The 19,244-nt window shown below is 39.9% G+C and overlaps 2 protein-coding genes across 2 annotated transcripts; one reads left to right on the top strand and one right to left on the bottom strand.

Annotated features, from left to right (window-relative positions):
* Positions 1-521: 521 nt before the first annotated feature.
* LOC102708763 (transcription factor VIP1-like) lies at positions 522-4,264 on the bottom strand. The gene is made up of 4 exons (XM_006664298.2): positions 3,609-4,264; positions 3,199-3,331; positions 1,272-1,356; positions 522-1,050 (listed from the first exon to the last, which is right to left on the bottom strand). The coding sequence occupies exons 1-4, from the start codon at positions 4,109-4,111 to the stop codon at positions 785-787; spliced, it is 987 nt and encodes a 328-aa protein (XP_006664361.2). The 5' UTR covers positions 4,112-4,264; the 3' UTR covers positions 522-784.
* A 4,126-nt stretch (positions 4,265-8,390) lies between these two features.
* Positions 8,391-11,916, top strand: LOC102710930 (calcineurin B-like protein 6). Its single transcript, XM_006663779.3, has 9 exons — positions 8,391-8,548; positions 8,959-9,130; positions 9,280-9,362; positions 9,471-9,530; positions 10,022-10,130; positions 10,513-10,565; positions 10,931-11,011; positions 11,107-11,219; positions 11,586-11,916. Exons 2-9 carry the CDS (start codon positions 9,007-9,009, stop codon positions 11,641-11,643), a joined length of 681 nt encoding a protein of 226 aa, XP_006663842.1. The 5' UTR covers positions 8,391-8,548; positions 8,959-9,006; the 3' UTR covers positions 11,644-11,916.
* Positions 11,917-19,244: the final 7,328 nt, after the last annotated feature.

Raw genomic sequence — 19,244 nt, 5'->3', positions numbered from 1 at the left:
CCACTAAAGTCCGGTAGTGCCAAGGTCCAGGGTCTGTCCACTGTCAAAAAGGAGGAAAGAAAGAAGGATAGTCAGCAAGACGAAAAGGACAGCAAGGCAAAAGGTCAGGAGAAGGAAAAAAAAGACAGCGTATCATATCACATCACCTCCATCATTCTGTTCCAGCATTGTCAAATGAACGAGAAGAGACTAATCACCTGCCTGTCCAGCTAAGTATGGTTGTAATATAGAAGCCTCCTCATCTGAATCTTGTCAATAGTGGCCAGCGATTCTGCTGTGTCCCCGGTTTAATGGAATCACAAGAGTTCCAGCTAAAAACAAAGGAAAGCAGCAGCTAGTCCAGCACAGCCATGTCCATCAGCCCATGTTAGTTTTTGATGGCATGGCTAGATCATCAAGATCCAGCCAGTGCACCTCCTAATCACCCGAGATTACTTGATTAAGACCTGATTCGGTGCACATTAATGCCTTTGCTAACCAACTGCATCCGTAACCCTAACTGAATTCCAGAAAACATTGACTGTTACAGAAGGCCACTTTACAGGGAAAACATTGACAAGAGGTAAATGGTTAACATAGTTAACTTAGTCTACGGCAATACTTCAGAAATAAACAGAGGAAGATAGATTATGTCATACAAGAATTACTTCTGTTTACTGGTACAAAGAACAGCTAGCTACCCTATTCAATGATTCATATGCATTACATTGTACATTAGCTATCTTTACAATGCTGAACTGCAGTTGGTATATTTGGTTTAATAGGGGCCCGGAGTTTCTTCTCCTCACATGAAATCCATGGAGTCGTTTAGGGACTGACCACTCAGCGACTGGCTGCCATTTGATGAGCTCTGCTGATGGCTTGGATGACGTTGCTGAGCTTGGTGGCCACCTAAATAAGACATCTGTTGCTGCTGCTGCTGCTGTTGTGTGTAATAGGGTGGAATCTGCTGTTGGAGTCCACCATTAAAGGGATTCCCGTTCATGTTTGGTGCTTGCCCTGCTGCTATCTTAAGTCGCTGAACTTCTTCTCGCAGGGCTTCATTCAGAGCTGCATGAAGTAGAGAGGGATTATTTTCGTAAAGTAATTCATGGGCAAACAAAACAGAGCACTGTCCATTTTTTCTTACAAGAGTAACAGACCAACAGATATATGGCGAAAGAATCAAGCATTTAGTTGGGCCTCGGAAATTCATGCTACTTAGGAAACCATTTATTTCACAACATCAAATTAATGGCTACGTGATGAAGTTCCAAAAAGTAAGGGCATACCGTCACGTAGTTTAGCTTGCTCTTCCATGGACTGCAACCGTAGTTTGAGCTCTCTATTCTCAGCAGTCAAGCCAGATGTATCCCTCTGGGTTTCAATTAAATTGCCAAAAAAAATCAGATTTGAGGTTATCAAATGGCACATATGCAAATGGAAGAAAATAAATTGTTGGACTACAGGCTTGGCAAGCAAATTGCCTACCAGAATAACCATAGTATTATCACTTTATCAGCAGCATGCAAAAAGAGTGTTGTGCGATAGCTTGATCCAAACTTAACAATCTATAGAGTATATACACATGTTACGTGCAACAAAATATGAGCTACAACGAGCAATAGTAAGTTAGCATCCATATCCCTATATAGATAATACTTAAGCAACATTAATTCAAAAAACAATACATTTTTTGAGAGAAAAAAATATATTCATGTAGCCCAATAAATAATCAAATGGCACTCTAGTTCTCTGATCTCATCAAATAAATTATAGATGAACAAACAGAAACATACGATGTGTAGCACAAACAAGCCACTGACGTTACTTCATTGTATAAAGAAAAGCAAGTATAGTGTTTGCTCATTGTTAAAAATAAGCTGACTTCGAAAGGAACATGATTTAAGTAAGTTCAGATTCATTATTATTATTATTCATAACATCAGTCATCTCTGGAACTCTAGGTTCATTGTCATGTTCTAATTATATGATAAGAGTATTAGTCATGTTTTCTTGAAAGTAAGATATAGTACGTTGCAAACTGTGGTCACTTATTATTTATCCATCCTAACATGACGCATCTCATCACATCCACTTCAAATCATACTATGAAATGGTTCATCACTAGCCACATTGGTGGTGAGCAATCAATCATTCAAGCTACAAACATCTACTGATCTACATCAAGAATAAGGACAGGAAAGTATTGATAAAGGGGGGGGAGGGGGGGGGGGGATTGTGCTTATCACGTCTACCATTATGCACTAATGCAAACTGCCATAAGAAATCCAGAACATTTTGCAAATATTAATAAAAATATATATATTTACATCGCATTTCTCGCTGTCCATTTATATATCAACAGCCATGGAATACTCATGTTATCGCTTGTTTTTACAAAGCCACATACAGCTTGGCAACTAGCAATCTAATAAATTGAGGTGCTAGATCCATAAGAACATCAGTTTAATTGAAATAGAAAAGAACATAGGTATGCATTAGCTTATGGAATCTCATAAAATATGTGTAGGATACACGGTTTAGTAACGAAGTTCTTATTTCCAATATTTCGCCCTATAATTTAAAAATTCTACTTCCTACACTTTCTGAAGCTCCTGGCTCATATTCCGCAAACTTGTAGGAGGGCACTAAGTTCCTAACCCATAAAGGAAACCAACAGTCCTACTCAATGCCAACAAATTCTTTATTGTGTAATAACTTATAACAGTTACTTGGTTCAAAATGTAATACCGTATACTCTAGCAGAAATAGCAACAATAAAACTGCCCATAACAGAATTGCATGAACAAATGAAATTCACCGAATCTTATGCAACCCATAAGCTACATCATATAATACATGTTATTCCTGTACCATTCTAGTAACAAAAACTAGCCCATTCTGACTCAAAGTTGATTTGTACTCAACAAAATGCTGAAAATAATCAAACAAGCTGCTTTAACTTGAAAGAAAGGGACTAGATACAATAATAGCATAAAAGGTTTAAGCAGCAGGCTGCTTACAGTAGTTCTTCACATAACATGGCAACCATTGAGTCAAATATTTAGGTTTCGTACAGGCTATACTATACTTTGTCACAACTAACTAGTAATACATGTCAAACATAACAATTGACCAACAAACTAAGCTGATATGATAAGACAAATATAGACTTATCTGGCACTGGGAAAGTGGGAATAAAGAAGAGTTCCATACCTGGAGAAGAGTGAGCTGTGCAGACAGCGTGGTAGCCTCGGTCTGCAGCGTCTGCACCTTCCTCTCCAGCTCGCTAGTGTACTTGATCTTCCTCTCCTTCGACCTCGCAGCCGACTGCCTATTCGCCAGAATCCTGCACAGAAGCACCACCACAAGCTTAACCTAAATTAACAAGCCCCAATACAATCTCTCCGATTACATAGCAAATTAAAGCAGAGATAGCTCAGATTAAGAAAGGAAACACCAAAAACAGCAGCAATCAGTACTAGCTCAAATCGCATGCTTCAAAATGGAAATCGCTGTATCACAATCACTGTATTAGATGGGGGCAAGTCACGTTTCCCTCCGGATCTGGAAAACGTTAAAAAATCGATGGATGAAAGAGACGAAGCAGCAAACGGTTTCCCCACCTCTTCGCGCGCTTGGGGTCGATGAGCGCGAGCTCGGCGATCCTCTCCGCCGGCATGGCCTTCTTCGCGTAGTCCGGCAGCCCGCCGGAGAGCGCCGACTCACCCTCGAACGGCGAGTTGACCCCGTCCATCGACCCGCTCCTCTTATGCCCACCGCCTCCACTCCCACTCCCTCCCCCTCCCGCTCCTCCACCCTGCAAGCTGAACCCCTCGAAGAAGGCGGTGTCGAGGGAGAGGCTCCTCAAGTGGGCCCCTCCCGGCGGCCGCGGCGCCGGCACCGGGGCCAGCGGCGGCGGCGGCGGAGGGGTCGGGTCGGAGACGGCCGGGGTGGAGTCGTCGGAGAGGGAGGGGAAGTCGAGGTCGGAGAAGGAGAAGTCCCCCTCCGGGTCCAGGAGGAGGTCGGCGTCGGGCAGCCGCAGGAACGTCTCCGAGTGGGCCCTCCGGTGGTGCCCCCTCCCTCCTCCGCCCCCCGACGCCGGCGGCAGCGGGAACCGCGCGTCCATCCCCGGTCAACGCAGGTCGATCTCACCCTCCCCCCTCCCGGCGGCGACCTCACTGCGACTGCGGCGGCGCGGCGGCGCGGCGAGCGGGTGGGTCGCTTCGAGAGCTCGCGGGGATCGAGTTGGTGAGAGAGAGAGAGATACGCGTGTGAGGAGATGTGAGGAGGACGCGAGGTAGCGGAAGGGCGCGGCGCACGCAGCGCAACCGTAATCCCCCCCGTGGTCCCGGTCCACGGAGGGGCGCAACCGTGATCTCCACCGTGGTCCCGGTCCACCGAGGAGTGGGGATAGCTCGCCCGCACGAATCCCGAGGCGGGGTGGACGGCCGGCGTGCGGCTCTCGAGGTGGATCGGACGGCGCGGATCGGGGAGCGGCGCGTGGGCTGGGTTTAGCTAGGAGGGGAAGGGGACACCCGGGTGGGGGCAGGAGGGTAATTTCGTAGGGGGAAGGAAAAGAGCGCCGCGTTGGTCGAATCAACGTGCAGTGTGGTACAGCGGCGGTGGGCCCGGGTAACTGTTTGCCGGTGGGCTTCCCGTCAGGTGGATGACATGTGGGCCCCGGGGTAGGGCACTAGCCGAGCGGCCACCACCCCGGCGCGACTGGCAGTGCCAGTACGCAGATACGGATATACCGCCACCTATACTATACGTTTATACGGCAGACAGCTACAGTATTCCTGTACCAATGAACCGGTACAAATCTACTATCTGTGAGTATAAATGTATAATCATTGGTGTGGTACTGTGGTTGCCTCGCATGAATCGCTTGCGTATTAAGCACTCCAAATGACAAAACAAGATTCACATTATGGCTCCTAAAATTTTTTCAAAAACATCACATCGGACATCTAAATAAAGCATTAAATATATATGAACATTAAAACTAACGGGATTAGCCATTCGTGAGACGAATCTTCTGAGTCAAATTAGGACATGATTAGCCATAAGTGCTACAGTAACCAATATGTGCTAATGATGGATTAATTAGACTCAAAAGATTCGTCTCGTGGTTTCTAGGCGAAATCTGAAATTTGTTTTGTAATTAAACTGTGTTTAATACTTTAAATGTATATTTAAAAATTTGATGTAATGTTTTTGAAAAAAATTTTACAAACTAAACCAGGCCTAAGGCTGGTTCTAGCTCCAGAATTTTCAATCTTTTATCGGGCTTTGCACGAGTGTTTTTCACTGAAATTATTTTTTCTAAAAAATATATAAAATCTTATTATCTTATATTTTTAATTTTATAATAGTTAATTTTATTATTTATATCGTTGAATGTTACCATTTATGTTCTAGCACACTTTAAACACGCCCTAATGTAGATATAGGGTGATAGGGAATTGACACCTAGTTCTATGGATTATACGGTGGTAGTATAATGAAAGAGGATAAAAACAAACACCGGAGTCGATGATTGATACAGGTTTCATATTAAACCCACCAAGTAAATTACATTTAATTTACTTTACTTATTGTAAGTCCATTTGACCACTTAAAATTTCCAAATTATTTTGAGAGTTGGACCGTTCGTTACATCTCCCTTCTTAAGTTGCTCGCTAAAATATGTAAAATTGCATCTTAAATTTTTTGTTGAGGTTTAAAAACAACAAAAACCGTTCAAAATACACAAAATTCAAACTCTCCTTACCGGATCGGACAAATAGCTTTGTTTTTCGAACGAGTTAAAAAATAAAAAGAACTTAGATATTAGAAAAAGAACTAATATCAATTATATAGATGTAAGTGAGGCTTCGAATCCAGCTAGTTAAAAGATAAAATATAATATATTTTTTTAATAAAAGTAGTCTGGAATATCATCATGTTTTCTGGCTTACAACGGCTTTCATGAGATTTAGAGATATCACTGGTAAGCAGTCTTTGATCTGGTATCGGGACTGTGAAGCCTTATTTGGTGCTGTGGTGGTATGATTCTACACACCATGGGTTCAAATATTCAAATCTTTGATCCATTTGAATATTAAGCACCGTAGAAAAAAAACTCAAATTATTGACGTAAAAATTTGAGTATTATTATGAAAAATGGTATTGGTAGATTGGTTATAAAATCATTTAACTTTTAGTTGGATCAATAATAATCTCTATGTTATTCAAACTTCGATCATATGTTATTAAGATCACATCGATGTCCTAAACGAAAAGGAGCAAAAACTGTGAGCACCGTTCATACTCCCCTCTTTTCTCTTCAGCGTTATAAGCCAAAATTTAATTTTTAACCTTAAATTTAGAGTTAATTTTGAAGTTTTTCACTGAAGTTTATTTTCTAACCTTGACTTATAAATCACTAAGAATATATATATATATGCACAAATTATTTTTTATTTACAAATATTTCATTTTGATTTTTCATTAAAGACCGAACAATCACCCTTCAGTCATCCACCATATAAGGAATTAAAGAGTAATGGCAGTATTTCCTCTGTCCATCCAACAGGCGACACCAGATAAAAAAGGTCCAATGGTAGCATCAATCACAATCCTGACTCTTCCCTGAAAATTATTCCTCACCTTTTTTTTTTTTCTCCCCATCTCACATCAGAAGGAAACGGCCGATGATTCTTACGCAGCACCTGAGAATCATGCCTTTTCACTTCTTTTCCTTTGCGATAAACATTTATTTTAGATGACTTTCGGATGTACTTGCATGCTCTAACACTCTTCTAAGGGGCATTTAACTTTTTGCCACTTTTAGAAATAGTACATCTGTCTATGACACGTGAGTCCTCATGTGTCTATGACATATGGGTCTAATAACAAATATGTTAGTGCCATTTTTAAAAGTGACAAAAAGTTAATTATTTCCTCTTCGAAGACATTGCAGGTTGATTGTAGATAAAAAACGGAACATGCGATTTTCTTTTTGATTTTTTCCACAAAGCTATAATAGTACCATTGTCATGATAAAATATGTCACGATAAAATATGTCACGTCGCTCTTACCATTGTCCCAACGCTGTTCATCTTATTCTACCATTATTTAGCATATATTTCCACTTGTACTTATAGCTAAAAATTAAATTTTTAACTATAAATTTAAAGTTTATTTTAAGATTTTTTATGGTAGTCTATTTTTAGCACTTGATTTTAGATCACTAAAAATACACATAAAAAATTATTCATAAATTAATTTTGCAAATATATCATTTCATTTTTTGCTCCAAGCAACCAAAAGATGACCACATGTGTCTGAACTTTAGCCGTCACATTTGAGCTCAATGATAGAGCAAATTAGTGAAGATTAGCGCAACTGATTAAGTTTTTTCACGGTGAAACCTGTAGATCCCGATTATTGTCTCAACTCACAAGTGTTTTTATCTATTACTAATTATTTTTCTAGTTGTAGACGATGATGTACTCGTCGATAGGTGTGCGTTATAAGCACATGCGTTTGTACGGTGCTTTGAAAAAAAACAATTCACCACTGGTATTCAATTTTTTGATTTCTTGCGCATTTTTAATATTTATTTTCAAAAGCAAACTGTCCCAAAACTTATTTGAAAGTAAACTTTAAAAAATAAATTTACGGTTGATTTTAGTGTTTCTTTTCGCCATAATTTATTATCCAATATTTACTTTTTCCATCGCTACTGACATGCATAAAATTTTTACTCGTAAATAATCTCCTGTGACTATAAACCATTAAATTTTATAATCAGCTGTACGCCAAAATGATAGGCGTCCTAACGGCGTCGGGCAACCAACCATACAAGAAAAATATCCTAGTGATCCGATTGCCATACTTGTTAGCTTGTACACTTCAGAATTCAGATGTGATTATCATTTCAAAGAAAAACAAAATCCACTTTAGAATATGGAATATGTTTGGTTTGTGAACTAGAATAGATTATAGCTAACCGAGGATCTTGAGATGTGTTGATTCTATTTTTCTGTTTGGTTGAAAAAAATACATTGAACCTTGTTTTCTCTGTGGATGAAGTGATAGAATGTGATAAAAGTAATCATGTGACATGTTTGAACATGTTTGAACAAAAGTACTTCGTATGAAAGTAGGATGACTCGATATTTTTACATTGCGTTGTTAAGGTTACCTCTAAGGTTTCACGTTAAGGCACGTGACATAGTCAAGGGACGAATAGTGGACTTTATATTTGTGTGGTTTGCAACCTCCGCAACCATGGGCCCACTTGAAAGCTCTCCAGCCCACCCAACTCACCGCCACCACCAAAGCCCATCGGCCACGTGGCCCCCTCCCCCAGAATCCCGGGGGGACACGACGACATCCGCACCCCCGCCCCCCACCCCCTTCGGCCTCTAGAACATCTCACGACGAGGCGCTCCTCTCCTTCCCTTCTCCTCCCCCACCCTGCCGCCATCGCCATCGCCATCGCCATAGCCGACGCCGCCGCGCGAGGTGAAGGAGGAGGAAGGGGAGGAGGAGGCTTGGATCCCCCCCAATGAGGTGACTCTCCTCCCCCCGCCGATCTCCTCCAATCCCCCGTCCCCACCCTCCGTATCCCTCTCTTTCGCCGTCGTCGTCGGAATTTCTGTTTGTAGATGGGGTCTTCACCGCGTAGCCCTGGGAGATGGGGGGCGGCGGAGCCGGGGGCGGGGGGGGGGTTGTCTTCCTTTCGTGTTGCGGCGTGGGGCAGCGCGTGGGATCCGGAGTTTCGGGGGGTCGTCCTGGCGCCGCGTGATCGATGTGGGGGGTGTGATTTCGGTTCCCGTCTTCCTGATTACGGCGGGGAATTTGATTGGGCGGTGGCTGGTTGGTGACTTGGGTGTGGCGGTGGGTTCCTCCGGTGTATGGTGTTGTTCGAGATGTGTGGTGGTGATTTTTTTTATCCTTTCTATGATTGGGCGTTGCTGCAGGTGTGAGGCGTGTTGATTGGGAGCTGCTGGTGGAGTTTGGAATTGCAAATGGTGGATTCCTCGGAAGGGCTCCGACGGCTCGCTGCGGTCCTGTTCAAGTGCTGCAGTCTCGACTCGCCTAATCGTCCCAACGGCCTGCAGGATCCTGAGCGGTTGGCGAGGGAAACAGTTTGTAAGATTCGTCTTTCCAATTCGCCTCCCATCTATACATTTTCTTCTATGTGCACGGAATAATCAGTTTGAGTATATGTTCTTGGATGCTATTCTTGTTCTCTTGTTGTTTTATTATTCGTAATGAGTTTATTCTGCTTGCTTATGCAGTTAATGTCAATGAAATAGAAGCGCTGTATGAGCTGTTCAAGAAGATTAGCAGTGCGGTGGTTGATGATGGCCTGATCAATAAGGTTAGTACTATGTTCTGCTGGTTTCCTTGGCCGTGAATTGGATGGCCATGGTTCAAGATTACAATCCAGTAAGCTCAACTGATGGCATTGACCGTCTTATATACACAGGAAGAATTCCAGCTGGCACTGTTTAAGACTAACAGAAAAGACAGCATGTTTGCTGATCGGGTATGTATATGTGATTGACTAAGTTCTGTTTAATCAAGTCTTTATGATGTCATTCATGGTGTTTGGTCTGTTCCTGCCTTGCTTCTCTATTGGATCACTTTATGTTTCTGTTAGTTTTATGCACTCTTGATTCATGAAGCATATATGATGCAGTGCATACTGTATGAACATAGGCAATGTTGCATAGAATAATTTAAATCACTGAGAACTTGAGATTTTAAAGCTCTGCTCATGTGCTCAGGCACACACATTTGTTGGCATGCATATGCATATATCTCTGTGTGAGTACATATGTCTGTATGTGGGCATATTGAGTTTAAATGTGTGTGTGTGGTTCACCTGCAATTATAGAGACTTGAAGGAGGATAGTTACTAAACCTCCACTATTTTTTAAATTTATTAGTTAATTCTTGAACATGCAGATGGACATTCCTTTTGGCGTATCTGAAGTCATCTCTAAAGTTTGCTGTTTTCAATTTAATCTGTTTTAGGTATTTGATTTATTTGACACGAAGCATAATGGAATTCTTGGGTTTGAAGAATTTGCGCGAGCTCTTTCTGTGTTTCATCCTAATGCTCCAATTGATGACAAAATTGATTGTAAGACATCATGATTCATTTTATTTTACATATGTACTTAGTGCAGCATAAGCAATTGAATAACTATTTTCACTGTTTTCTATAATACTAGCCGACAATAGTCATAAGACAATCCACGTCTGGCTTGCCTTATTTTAAATTCCAATATACCATACAAACTCTTTATATATGGGGGTTTATTATGATCACCTATCTAGATGATTTATGATCATTTGTCTAGATGAGTACGAGCTTTACTGGTGAACCATTTTTCTTTGATTTTTAACCTAGCACATGTATTAATTTGATTTTCATGGAGCTTGTTTCTAATTAGAAATTGTTCTTGTGGTATATACTATATCATTCAACTAATGATCCTTTTGATTGCTTCAATAATTTGCAGTTGCTTTCAAGCTGTATGATCTCAAGCAGCAAGGTTTCATAGAGAAGCAAGAGGTGCCTTCCTTCTGCATGTTATTAAGTCACTCTTTCTTGTTTTGCTATTTACTATACTGCATCAGAATAAAGGTGTTGCATTTTTTCTGAGATATGCTTTCAATATTCCCATTGGTACAGTTGTTCACACCTAATAATTTTAGCGCAATAATTCAGCTAGTCAAGTCATGTTCCACGATTAGCAGCTTATGTACTAGATTGAATAATTAAGAATGGTGAGGGCATTCTGTCTATTATGGCAAACTAAGCTGCATCCCCTGTAAGGTTGATTGTTTATTTGTTTGAGATGTCATACCTGATTTAATACCAACTCATCATATAGGAGCAGTTGGTCAGGAAAAGTTATTCTGGTCTTTGATTGTCAGGTGAAGCAAATGGTGGTCGCCACACTTGCTGAATCAGGGATGAATCTCTCAGATGAGATTATAGAAGACATTATCGACAAGGTATGTATGAAGACTTGCATTACAGTACAGGATGTATATCTGTTGTATTTATACTCAATTGCTTATGAAGATAACTTTATTTTCTCTGTCACTAGACATTTGACGAAGCAGATACAAAGCATGATGGGAAAATTGACAAGGAGGAATGGCGCAACCTTGTCTTGAGGCATCCATCTTTGTTAAAGAATATGACACTCCCATATCTCAGGTCATTGTTGCTGACCTGTTGTGCATTCTGTTTCTTTTTTACTCTTTAATAATCTGTCCACTTTCCTTCCTCAATATCTACTTGGGATGAATTTAATACATGTTGAGCTTAGTATGCTAGACTCTGTAGTCTTAATGACCAATTTGCTGAACTTGCTATTTATATCTCACAGAACATTGGGTATCTATCTTCTGCAAACATATCAAACACACTTAGTTTTGATCTTACCATTAGACATTTCCTTGGTAACGTTGCTCTGTGGTAGAGGCAGTTTTGTTCCATTTGTTATATAGCATGGGAATTTTTTTTTGGCTTGTGTAGCAGTTTACATGGTATCCTTTTTCTAACTATAACTTTCTCCGACAGGGATATAACTACAACATTTCCAAGTTTTGTATTCAACTCCCAGGTTGAGGACGCATGAGGTCAAGCTTGTGGGGAACAAAATACCATATTCTAGGGGTGCGGTTGTTCGTTTCATTTCATTTTGTTGATATCTTTCTTCTGCTTAGAACAAACCTTATGATTGCTCCGTTTCTTAAAGATGTGAATCCAACACCATGGCAAAGATGAGGTTTTTTTCCAATTATTTTTTATGTATATACTTGAAGATGGTCTTCTTGCACAAACTAGTAGAATGAACTGCTTCTCGTGATGCAGAAATGATCTTCAATCCTAAGATAGATGGTTGCCTCTACCAATAGCAGCTCACACTTTCTAGCATGGCATGCGAATATGCGATGAACTGGAACTAGGGGTGAAGAATGAGCCATGTCTGCTTGTATGGGCTTATCATCTAGATAGCTTGGCTCGGCTTGTTATCCTTAACGAGTTAAATACCTAGTTTAGCTCAGCTCACGAGCTAGCTTGTTAACGAGCTATACCTCATTCAAATTATCGATTTATAAATTTATTGTTTTACCATATATCAACACAAGAAAGAGACACTAACTAATAAAGAACTTATTAGATACTTTTTCCATTTTACAATGTAAAATTTTTTAGTCTTGTTCAAATTTATATGAACGTTAATAAATTATACAAATATACAATATATATATATATATATATTATAATTTCTTTTTACTAACGAGCTAAATGAGTAGCTCATGGTCTAGTTTCCTCATTAAGACTTCGAGAGCTTTTGAGTCTTTTTGTCCACCCCTATCTAGTTTTACTGTTTATCTGTTGATCATTGTGTTGTTGTGAAGCCTCTTCAGGCTCATCATGCCATTGTTCAACGTTAGTAGAGCGTATGAATTTTGGTGATGCCTCCCTGAAACATCGGGGCGAGCACGTATGGCTTAGCTCGGAGAGGAGCACTCCATTTTTTTTGCTTCAACTTATACGTAGAGATGGCTACGGGGAATTCACCGTTGGAAATCACTATCGTGTTTCCGTCCTCGTGGCGAAAAAATTTCTCCGTCCCCGTCCTCGCCAAACACGACGGGTTTTACAGTTAACCCATCCCCGAGCACCGTGGTTTTCCTCGCCTTGTGAGACGGCGCGTCGGCGGACGGGCGGAGAGGGATGGGGGTGGCGCGTCGGCGGTCGTGCGAAGTAGGCCTGGGCAAAAAAGACCGAGAGACCGAACCGAATAGACCAAGACCGAAAAGACCAAGACTAAGACGCCGACAAGGCGTGTGCCGCTAGAGTAGATGATGTCTTTCGCCATTGGGCCTCCTCCTCCACCGTCTTCGCCTTCTCCATCGCCACCCCTGTCGACCCTGGAGCTGAGCGTGTCCAGGCTTACCTTCGTGTGGGAGTGTGCGCGTGATGTTGAGCTCGACAAGTAGAGCAAGCATGCCATGGCGGGGGCAGTGGTCGTGGTGACTGTGTCCGTGGTGATGCACTTGGTGGTAGAGGAAGCGAAGGCCGACAACGGCGATGTGTTGGAGGCGCACATTGTCGAGGAGAAGAAGCGGGCATGGTGGTAGTGCCGTGAGGAGCTCTAGGTAGGACTAATGGGTGTGGCTAGCCGACAGAGGAGAAGAAATCAAGAGAGGGAGAAGAAGAGCATGATGGAAATTTGACTAGTGGGTATGGCTAGCCAACGGTGGATGTGTCTCTCCAATGGAGAAACAGTAGAGGAGAAGAAAACACAAAACGTGACGGTGATGGCATGGATTTAATTTTATAAAATTATAGTGGCTAGACGCATGGATTCAATTTTATAAAATTATAGCGACATCTAGCCGATACCGTGAATAATAATAGTATTTTTCTAAGGGAAAATTTATAATGACATGGATCAAATTAACCTAGGGTAGAGTAGGGCGACTAACCCGGCTATGACCCCTATTGTCTCACACCCTAAACCTCTTTCTAGTATTAGGCTTAGCAGTCTAGCTAGCACATTAGGCACTACCGCGCTAATTCACCATCAACCAATCAGATCAAATTAAGTATTCTAGGTCATGCGTTTAGGTATGAAGCATCGATCTTTCGTCTCGTCTTCAAGACTACACTGGCTGCCTCGCATAATGTCCGTTCGTTTTCACCGCTACCTCTCTGGACTCTTGTGTGGCGTGCCGCCATGCCAATGCAACAATGAGCACGAGGAGGTCATTGCGATCTGATGTTTGCATTCGCTGTGCCATGCACTTAGTTGTCTTTATCGACCATCAATACACTGTCTATTTAGAGCAAGTTCAATAGTATAGCCAACTACTAGCTCCAATTCATCTATAGCCAATCTAATAGCCAATGCATACAATAGTTAGCTACAAAACATCAATACATGACCCCACATGTCATACACATATTTTGTCTTGGAGTCCGTGTGCAGCTGGCTACAAATTAGTAGTCCACCTCTCTTCTCTCTCCCCTCTTATCTCTTTAAAATATTCTTATAGCTGGCTTATAGCCTACTATTGTACCTGCTCTTAGAGCTACATCCACCAATGACCCAATGTAACATGTGATTAAGTTCTCACTTATAATAATTGTAATATACTAGCTACCAGTAGGGAGTGATATTAAAGCCCCAACTTTTGGAGGTGAAGTTAAAAGTTAAGATAAGTAATTTCATACCTAGGAGATATGGACACCATCAGTATAGGGCATGGTATGCATCACAAATACAAAGAATATCCTCTCATGGTTTGTGGTGGACTAATATATCTCCACTTCTTTATAGAACCTAAAACAATGTTCATATGTGGCCTTTCATTGCATCCCCTCTTGGCCTTGGATTAGGTTACATTTCCACCACTAACCCATTCCATAAACATGCCATTTTAGTGTTATCCGCCTCATGTATGAATATGAGTCATTACAAAACGTAACTTGGAGGCGCTTGTCACCGTTTTCCTTTTATGCCCTTGCTAATTAATGTTGTTTCTCCACAATAAAGGAGGTCATTTTAACACTATCTTAATTTCTTTGTACATGTTAAAAAAAAATATACATTTAGAATGTGGGGTATTGTATCTTTTAAGCATTTATCATAGACCACTCAAAGGACCCTTGTTCATACATAAGTGTGCTACCTCATGGAGTATCACAATGAGTAAGTACGGCCTTGTTATCCAATAACACTTTTGGAACTGTTTTTTTATTTGAATTTGTTGTCTTTGTTGGTTTGCACATAAATTCATTAAGCTCATTTACTATAAATGCAATGCTCATGCAGCTTAAAAAACAACCGGAGATGGAAAAAAATCATATTTAAAGAGAGAAAAAAGGAAATAAAGCATATAAAAAGAGCAGCCATGTACTAACTGTGTGTTCCTCCTGGAGTCGTAAAGCTAAGTTGTGCATCATAGAAGACTACCCTTTTCAAGTAAATAAATAAAAAAAATACAAATAGTCTTCTTGTAATCATCTAATAATGTTTTTAAATAAAACTAACATTTATACTAGAACTACTATTTGATAAGAAAAAGTCACGGAAAGGAGACACATGCACAGTATTTTACCATCATGGATTCATGATGGTATATATTTCAAATTGAATAATCTAAAACTATCAATTTTGGAAACTGAGCTCATTGCCCCTATCACATTTGGTGATGGGCAATAACTCTATGGCCTAGGCCGAGTAGTTCTTGTGTCTTCTCCTTTGCCCCTTTCTTTTATGTTTAAGTAGCGCGCTATTTATGCCACCTTTTCTTAAATGCAATGATACAAAGTTCTCTTAAGTATAGAAATACATTTTGGTGTGTGTTTTTCACAACAATTGTTTGATGTTGTCAACTACGTACTCCTTCCATCCCAAAATAACTTCATTTTCATGTATCTTACGCATCTCAATAAAAAGAAAAACATATTAGTATGCATTTCACCTTAACAAATCCTAATGCTATTATCCATATTTTATCTAGTTTCAATGCATCTGTCCCCTTACTTTTACAAACTTCAATGCAATTCAATGTTGTGGTGATAAAATAAGATGATGAAATATGAAGTTATTTTGGAATGGAGTAAGTTGGAAGCATGTTCCATTTCTTAAATAGTACACATTATGTAATTCAATGTTGTGGTGATAAAATCACACATAAAGAGGTGCACTGTGAAAGGCTTGGACATACAAGGTGTCAGTATATGGTATTCCTAGTGTTAGTGTGTTACAGTTTCTTACATAGGCATTTAGAAATGGGAGGCCTCGAGGAAGATGGAATTACAAGTTTTCTCAACCAGTTTCCCCAACAATTCACTATTGCTCGATTTGCCGAGCAACCTTGTGCTAAGAGGAGGGAATAGGGAGCCAAAAAACTTGGAGCAATTGCATCCAAATTTTACCTTCTTGCAATGAGTCGCTAATTTGTCATAGTTTTTAGCTTTTGGTTTGCTATTCTCATGTGAGTTGCTAAACCTGTTCATTCTCATTCAGAGTTTTTTTTCCGTAGGAGTCAATTCAATGTTTTTGTCATGTTTTGGTGGACATTTGGACAATAATAGATAGCATCCCAATCTTATATGAGGTACCGATTGCCCAAGAACATAACAAAAGATCCGGATACTCTTGTTATTTGTTAGCCTTATACCGTGGATTGGATGGTTTGGAAGGAGATGAACAATATAATGCTCCACAACAGGGGAACAATCGGGATTTGAGATCATGGTTGCCACTGGTAGAGCTGCCTTGTGCACTAATAGAGTAGAGACCTTTTTCGTTTTTAAAGAAGGTTAGAAGTCATAGCTAATATACATGTAGGAAAATTTGAATAAACTCAATTGTTGCACAATCATTTTTTCACTGTGTATACGCCATCCTCTTTAGTGTTTCTGATGTGGATGATCATCTGCACTAACTTTATAGTGTTTTTTATGACGGCTACAACGAGTCAAGCCACTCCCAACCCGAACACGCCAAAATATCAAGGTAAGTTGTACATAGGCATTTTTTAAGTGGCAAGTATAAGAGCATGTTTGGTTGCTAGAAAATATGCCTGAGCTAAGTCAACTAATTGCACAGTTATGAAAGAAATCTTGAGACGAATCTTTTGAGCCTAATTAGCCCATGATTAGCCATAAGTGCTACAGTAACCAACATGTGCTAATGATGGATTAATTAGGCTCAAAAGATTCATCTCGCGGTTTCCAAGCTGCCCGTGAAATTCGTTTCTTCATTCGTGTCCGAAAACCCCTTCCGACATCCGGTCAAACATTTGACGTGACACTTCTCCTAAATATTTTCTCAATCTAAACACCACTTGAATATATTATTGATGAAAGAAGATGTACCGTAGGCTGTAGCACAGCTACTTATTAGGTCAACAACAATATTTATTGCCTAAGGTGATAATAGCGTGGGCCCATAAATGAAAAGGTGGTAGGGTGTAGAAAATTCTATTAGACCGTTCTCAAAAAGTAGTTTCACTATAATAACACTTCTAGTTTTGCCTTTGTTCAAATACTATTCTCAAACTAGTGCAACACACTTAAAGGCCATTTGACTCATTTCTTCTTTAAAAAAATCAATCTGACACTGTTTTTTTACAGCGAAATGTCATTTGCATCCTAGACATTAACTTTACAAAAAAGACTTGATTCGGCTTGCAATTTTAAGGGTGGAAAACACCCAAAAGCCTAACCTAAACTTTATAATTATGGGTGCTTTGTTGAAATGTTAATAACGTTAACTGCTCAAATATTATTGGAGCCCTTAGAATTTTGATTGAGTGGTGTATTGATGTATATATATAATTTTTTTATTTTTGATATGTATTTTAGTTTGTAATAAATATATGGCTTGACTCACCACCTATTTGATATTATATGCTTCATCGTTTTTGTTTTCAAAAATATTTCTCTACTTGCCTACCCCATTTGATTTGCTGAACTAGCTTATTATCTATGCTCTTGGAGGGTAATTTGGTAAACTCATAGGAGAATAAAGAGCAAAAATATTTTCTTTTGTATCAAATGAATGAATATGGTATTTCAACGTGTTTTTCTACTTTAGAAATGACATTGTAGCGAAGCCAAATCTAGAAGTGTTATTTTAACGAAACAACGTTTTGGCGATGGCATCGTGCCATGCCATGGATGATCGCTGAGCAATGGTGGATGTGGCTCGAGCTAATTATGTGTTTTGATTCTCGGGTGCTCTAGCACGCAGCTTTAGTCAAGGACACCAGCATAGCTAATATGTAAGAGTAAAACGCAACAACCTTCCTTGATTGTTGTAATTTGTAATAACCTTCTCCAAATCTTAGTGAAATTTGGTTGGCGAATCTTTCATCGGCCCGACGAAAAAAAATTGTCAATGCATTCAGAAAACCAGTGACTGTGAAGAAATGCAATAAATCACTTTTCTTTCTCTTCGCTTCAATGCTGTTAGCACAGCTCCTGCAGTTTCGCTGAGATAAAAACATACAAATTTCATATGGAACAATTCGTTTCCGGCATGATTTGGAGAATAAATCCTCATGCCTTATACAACGTGCTCTACCTACGGATTGGTATAATTTGAACTTTAAATTTGGTTCAAACACCCAGTTTCGATCTAGTGATCAATCAGGTCAGTTGTCCAGTTGGAAACAGGGAAAGATCTCTATTCTGCTAGAGCAATATGAAGAATTGAAGATTTCCCACAGAGATTTAATTAGCCTGTACAATCACAATGATGTACTATAGCCAGAATTTTCAACCGGCATTTAAGGAAAATATTTTGATCAGTTAAACAAAATATTTTGGACATGTAGACAAGACACCTAGCAGAGGTAGAAGAAAATCATTTCAAGACCAGCTTTGTTATGGGAGTATTTTGCCCCTTTTTTCAGTTTCATGTAAAGTGCACACCATCATAGTTCATGCTTTGTTATGGTTGGGTCATGACTACTATGGTAAGAGAAATTTTATGGTCCTTGAAAAAATACATTGAGGAGGCAACTTTTTATATAAAATTTTGATACCTCTATATACATAGTATCTAAATACCAAAGTTTACACTAGAAAATATGATATCTCTCAATACTTTCTCAAGAATGAGACAATTGCCCATCAACCATCGTATAAGGGTGATGTGGACTTGTTGTATCAAACTTCTTGGTCTTAATGCAAAGAGGGTGGTGAGTATACAAGAAAATAGTAATATCTAACGAGGTGTTGTTTAAATATGCGACTCTATTGTGGAGTGATTTAGTTTTTCCTAGCTAGAGTGTTCCAAATAATGCGAGTAGCTGGCTGTCTTGAAGGACAGAGTAAATGGAAAATTGTATTTACACACTACAATACATGAAGCAAATGCCACCATTATAAATAACTACGGAAGCTACATGTATGTTTTGCAAGTAAAAGTTAGGACCTAAGCTTGGGGGAAGCACCAAACAAGCTCCTGCCCTTTCGCTAAAACAACAACATACAAAATCATATAGTAACAAACACGATTACTTTCCTATAATCCTAGGCATAGAAGGCTTCAAGAATATCTCTATCCGCATGTACATGTAGCCTCGAACTAGTCTATCTTGATTCTTGATTATGACCATCTCCGTTTCCAGTGCCACAAGGCCTTATAGAAATAGTGGATTGGATTCCTTTGAAATGCAAATATTTTCTTTCGTAGACAGAAAGTTG

This window comes from Oryza brachyantha, chromosome 12 (assembly GCF_000231095.2).
Source record: "Oryza brachyantha chromosome 12, ObraRS2, whole genome shotgun sequence".
Taxonomy (NCBI): Eukaryota; Viridiplantae; Streptophyta; class Magnoliopsida; order Poales; family Poaceae; genus Oryza; species Oryza brachyantha.
The sequence above is the reverse complement of the archived record's forward strand: the minus strand, read 5'-3'. Positions and strand labels throughout refer to the sequence as shown.

Bases quoted from the DNA above. Each gene is read 5' to 3' on its own strand.
- LOC102708763 (XM_006664298.2), bottom strand. From the start codon at position 4,111: ATGGACGCGCGGTTCCCGCTGCCGCCGGCGTCGGGGGGCGGAGGAGGG. The intron at 3,332-3,608 runs GTGGGGAAACCG...GCTTCTGTGCAG, and splicing joins GACCCCAAGCGCGCGAAGAG to GATTCTGGCGAATAGGCAGT. The intron at 1,051-1,271 runs GTATGCCCTTAC...TACTTCATGCAG, and splicing joins GCAAGCTAAACTACGTGACG to CTCTGAATGAAGCCCTGCGA.
- LOC102710930 (XM_006663779.3), top strand. From the start codon at position 9,007: ATGGTGGATTCCTCGGAAGGGCTCCGACGGCTCGCTGCGGTCCTGTTC. The intron at 10,131-10,512 runs GTAAGACATCAT...AATAATTTGCAG, and splicing joins AATTGATGACAAAATTGATT to TTGCTTTCAAGCTGTATGAT. The intron at 10,566-10,930 runs GTGCCTTCCTTC...TTTGATTGTCAG, and splicing joins GTTTCATAGAGAAGCAAGAG to GTGAAGCAAATGGTGGTCGC.